The sequence below is a fragment of the Neurospora tetrasperma genome (genome assembly GCF_000213175.1).
Source record: "Neurospora tetrasperma FGSC 2508 unplaced genomic scaffold NEUTE1scaffold_28, whole genome shotgun sequence".
Taxonomy (NCBI): Eukaryota; Fungi; Ascomycota; class Sordariomycetes; order Sordariales; family Sordariaceae; genus Neurospora; species Neurospora tetrasperma.
In genome coordinates, this window is record NW_009799126.1 from 1 (window position 1) to 5,290 (window position 5,290).

Consider the following 5,290-nt stretch of genomic DNA (forward strand, 5'->3'; position numbering starts at 1 on the left):
GAAGGCTATCCTCGAGGTTCAATGAGTTGAGTTTAAAGATGAACGAGGACTTCCAAGAATTTAGGAACGCCTTCGTACGACTAGCCGGCGAGTGTAACCGCCCAGCAGAAACCTGGAAGCAGGAGTTCAACTGGAAGCTCCCGACCGACATCCAGAACGCCCTCCTCTTCGGATACGGTGAGGATACTGTCGACTTTACGGCTTTTGTGCGTATGGCCAAGAAGTGTGTGGAGAACAGTCAGCGCCTGTGGAAGTCCAAGCACAAGGATAACAAGGGTAAGGACAAAGATAAAGGCAAGGATAATAAGAATACTTCTAGCAAGGCTAGGGGTTCGTCATCTTCGTCTTCATCCGCAGCCAAGGGCTCGGGATCTCAACGCCCCCCTAACATGTCGAAGGAGGAGGCGCGCAAGCTGCTGGAGGAAAACAAGTGTTTCGTCTGCAAGCAGACTGGTCATCGTTTCCGGGATTGCCCTAACAAGCGTAACAATTCGAACCGCATTAATAAGTTAGTCGAGCAGTTCGCTCGCAGGGCCGAAGCGGATGAGGCAAAAAACTAACTACCCTGGGAATCGTAGACTCCCTTCCAGGGATTGAGTTAATACACGACTGTCCAACCAAGTCCGCGACAGGAGTGACAAAGGTGGAAAGAGATTTCTTGAGTAGTTATTTGGGAGGAGAGGCATTGCTCACCTCTTGTACTATAACAAGTAATGGCAAATCATTATCTACCAGTGATGCACTTATTGACTCGGGAGCGAACGGAAACATCTTTATAAGCGAGAATTTCGCCAATCGATTGATTAGCGAAATCGGCATAGAATAATTACAAGGGTTCAAGCCACATGCCGTCGGAGGGTATAATGGCCAGCATAGTGAAACGATCGATCGATGTCTGCGCGGTACCCTTGGGGTCCAGTATCGGATCCTCCCCGACGAAGTTATGATCGTTATTGATTCAGGACACGACCTTATCCTTGGGAAGCACTGGATGCAGAGACACAGAGTCCTGGTAGACGCTGTTAATCGTTACCTAATTTTCCCCGAAACCAAGGAGGAAGAGGAAATAGCCGAAAAGGCAGAAAAAATATTGGAAAAAATCACGCGCCGCATTCAGGAACTGGAAGCCACCCCAGTACTCCCACCCAAAGAGGAAGCTCCTTCCACATCCACACGCCCAATCGACTTATTCAAAGAACCTGAAGTTCCTTCAACCGGCAAGGGAGAATCCGAGGAGTTCGTTAAAATGGAACGAGCGCTCCACGGCCAAAAGGTTCCGCCAGCAGAGGAGGACGAAAAGTTGCCCAGTCGCCGGGAATACATGGCAATGTTGGAAGGCGAACGCAAAACTGATCCCCATCAGGGAGAGGACACCCGAGGGAGATATAGGCTGAAACGAGACGGCATCGGCTGGTATAGACACTACGACGATCTGGCCGTTGTGGGAGCCGAAGCATTCCTTCGATTTGCTGAGAAAGAACATATGGGCGTCACTAGTCTATACGAACTAGATCGGTATATCGACGACCAACGACGTAAAGATCAGCAGCTAGCAGAGGACGAGGAAGAGCTGAGGGAGAGGGCAAGGAAAGAAGTACCCGAGTACGCCCATCAATACCTCAATGTCTTCAGCAAAAAACAGTCCGACACCCTACCCGAGCATCGACCAAGTGACCATAAAATTGAGTTGGAGAATGGGGCACGCCCAGAAGAGCTCGGCTATAGTCCACTCTATAAGATGACAATCGACGAGTTGGAAGCCTGCAGGAAATACATCAATGAGGCTCTCGCCAAAGGCTTTATCGAAAGCAGCTCAGCCCCATGGGCGGCACCCATCCTCTTTGCGCCTAAAGCCAATGGAGGACTTCGTTTCTGCGTGGATTATCGGAAACTGAACGCAGTTACCAGGAAGGATCGTTACCCCCTGCCCCTCATCGAAGAAACAATCGCCCGCATTAGTCAGGCAAAGATCTTCACGAAGATCGACATTCGCCAGGCATTTCATCGAATTAGGATGTACCCGGATGATGAGGAATTGACGACTTTTAGAACTCGATATGGCGCTTATAAGTACAAGGTGTTGCCGTTCGGCCTCACCAATGGACCTTCGACTTTCCAGCGTTACATCAACGATACCCTCATGGGATACCTCGATAATTTCTGCAGTGCTTATATCGATGACATCCTAATCTTTTCGAACAGCCTGGAAGAGCACAAAATACACGTGAAAAAGGTATTAGTTCGCCTGGAGGCGGCCGGTCTACAGGCCGATCTGGACAAATGCGAGTTTCATGTCGAGAAAACCAAGTTCCTCGGCTTTATTGTCGGCAAAGACGGAGTCGCCGTGGATCCACAGAAAATCGCTGTCGTAAAGGACTGGCAAGTTCCTACGAACGTCAGGGGAGTGCAGTCCTTCCTAGGGTTCTGTAACTTCTATAGGAAGTTCGTGAAGGATTATAGTCGAATCGCGAAGCCATTAATCGCGCTTACGAAAAAAGGCGAGGAGTATAGCTGGAATAAGGACTGTCAAGCAGCGTTTGAGGAATTGAAGGCGAGGTTGTTGAGCGCGCCTATCCTAGCGCATTTCAAGTACGATCGCCCCACGAGAGTTGAGACGGACGCCTCTGATGGAGTGGTCGCCGGTGTTCTCTCCCAGGAGGTTGATGACGACTGGAAGCCGGTCGCTTTCTTCTCGGAAACCATGCACGGCGCCGAGCATAATTATTCCATCCACGACAAGGAACTCATGGCAATCATTCGAGCCTTGCAATGCTGGAGGTCGGAACTCGTCGGACTCCAGAGGCCTTTCCTGGTCATCACGGACCACGAGGCTCTAAAATACTTTAGTACGAAACGATTGCTCAACCTCCGCCAAGCAGGATGGGCCGAGTTCCTCGCCCAGTATCACTTTGTGATCTCCTATCGGCCGGGCAAAGATAATGGGGCTGCCGACGCTCTATCTCGAAAATCGGAGGACTTAAAAACCCAGAAAGCGAAGCAGGACGCCCACCGGACCATCCGTATCTTTAAGACCCTCGGGAACGGGACGATGACACATGCCGACGACAACCCGACCATCTCAGGTATCGAGGTGTCCCCGTCCATCATAGCTGTTGACACCGTGATTATGGAGGTCGACCCAAACGTCGTCCCGAAGGAGGAGCAATTGGAAGGGTACATTCTGCTGGACCGGCTCATCCTAGAAAACAAAACCAATGTCGAGCTGGAGATCTATCGAGACATGGCTCGTCGGGGGGAGGGCGGGTACCAACTCGTCGCACACGACAAGATTTTGACACGACACGGCAAATTCGTAGTACCGCCAGGAACCCTGAGAGCACGAGTGATCCACGAACTGCACGCAAAGATCACAACCGCGCACCCAGGTCGCAATAAAACCCGACGCCTGGTTTCTGCCCAATATTGGTGGCCCGGCATGACCGGGGACGTAGATCGCTACGTCGCCAACTGTATAATGTGCCACGCCTCAAAGGTCCCACGCGACAAGACCCCAGGCGAGTTACACCCCTTGCCGCCAGCAGATCAGTCATGGCGATGCCTGGTAATGGACTACAAGTCGATGCCAAAGGATCGCCAAGGTTTCGATAATGCCTTGGTAATGGTGGACCGATTGAGCAAAGCGTCATGGACCATCCCTTGTCACACCAGCGCCACGGCACGCGACGCGGCTAGGATGTACTACGAAGGGCCATACCGCGTCTACGGTCTACCACGGGAGGTAGTCTCAGACCGAGGTCCACAGTTTGTAGCTGATTTCACAAACGAACTCGCGAAAATCCTCAATATCAAATGGAAGCTGGCTTCCTCAGGGCATAGTCAAACGGCTGGCCAAGCCGAGATTATGAACGAGTACTTGGACCAGAGACTTCGCCCGTTTGTCAACCACTTCCAGGACAATTGGTCGGAAGCTATACCAGCCATGGACGCCGTTCAGATGGGAATGCCACACGATAGCCTGGGTGGTATGCAACCCCATGAGGTCCTGCAGGGATTTCCGATGCCCGGCACCCTGGACTGGGAAGCGAGAACGAACTTAACACAATTGTCGGCCCGCGAAAAGCTCAATCGTGGGGAGGCCCAAGAGTTGGTGAGAAGGATACAAGGGTATGTCGCTAAAGCAAGGGAGCTCATTACGGCGTCTCAAAAGCGTATGATGGAGCAAGCAAACCGGCATCGACGGGTGCCTGATTTCGACGTGGGGGATAAAGTCTTCATTATCAAACGAAGCGAACTATCCGACAGACCCAGCTACAAACTTGACTTCCCACTTACGAGTCGGTGGTTCAAGATTAAGGAAAAATGTGGGTACTCCTTCCGGCTTGAGGTTCCCGAAGGATGGCGCGGGACCGACGTTTTCCACGCAGACCGTCTGAGGAAGTATCCGGATAACCCGTTGCCCGGCCAATATGCGGAGGAACCAGCGGGCGAGTACATCCGGGACGACATCGAGTGGGAAGTAGACGGTATACTGGCATCCAGGATATACCGGGGCAGGTTGCAATACCGCACCAGTTGGAAAGGATGCGATCCAGACCCGAAATACTACGATGCGAGCAACTTCAAAAACTCACCTCGCCACCTCAAATCCTTTCATGATGAATATCCTGAACAACCAGGACCGCCAAAGCGACTGGACCAATGGCTGCAAGCGGCTGAGGCGGACGAGTTTGATCCGGATCACGATGATGATAATGTCCCGCTGAGGAAAGGGGCAAGACTGACGAGGCGTTACATTGGCGCAAGGAAATAATTTTCAAGGACAAGGACGAAGGCCAGAGGGTGGTGATTTGAGCAATGTTGGCAAATTAGTTGTTCAACATGCCGCGGTGGATGTTTGGCGCAGTTGGGAAAGGCTCGGGGGCCCAGAACCAATTGACCAATCAAAAACCCGAGGACACCCCCCCTCTGTCTGGAAAGCGACCGTGTTCGAGCCAAGGTAACGGCGACTTTTTTACATGATTTTGGTTAGCGGGATGGGATGGGGACCCACCTTATATATATGATAGCTTTCTTCACGGTTTCGCACGACTCGGGACGAGTCTTTTTGTACCGGGGGGGTAATGTTACGGCACTGGCGGACAGGCCTTGGCATGGGGTGCAGCCGTGTAGCCAGATATGTGACCGACCCGTTGCCGGGCCGGCGCATAGGCTCTAGGCCGGCGCACAGGCTCTGGGTCAAAACCCCAGACCCCGCGTGCACCTTTGCACGTTTCCCTCTTTTCTTCTTCATCTTGTGATTCTACAATAGACCTGGTATCAACGTGTTAGC

The 5,290-nt window shown here is 52.1% G+C and overlaps 1 protein-coding gene across 1 annotated transcript; it reads left to right on the forward strand.

The window, feature by feature from the left end:
• Positions 1-38: 38 nt before the first annotated feature.
• NEUTE1DRAFT_149128 (uncharacterized protein) lies at positions 39-597 on the forward strand (the record flags this gene model as incomplete). Its single annotated transcript, XM_009856565.1, has 2 exons — positions 39-508; positions 579-597. 2 exons carry the CDS (start codon positions 39-41, stop codon positions 595-597), a joined length of 489 nt encoding a protein of 162 aa, XP_009854867.1.
• Between the last annotated feature and the right edge of the window lie 4,693 nt (positions 598-5,290).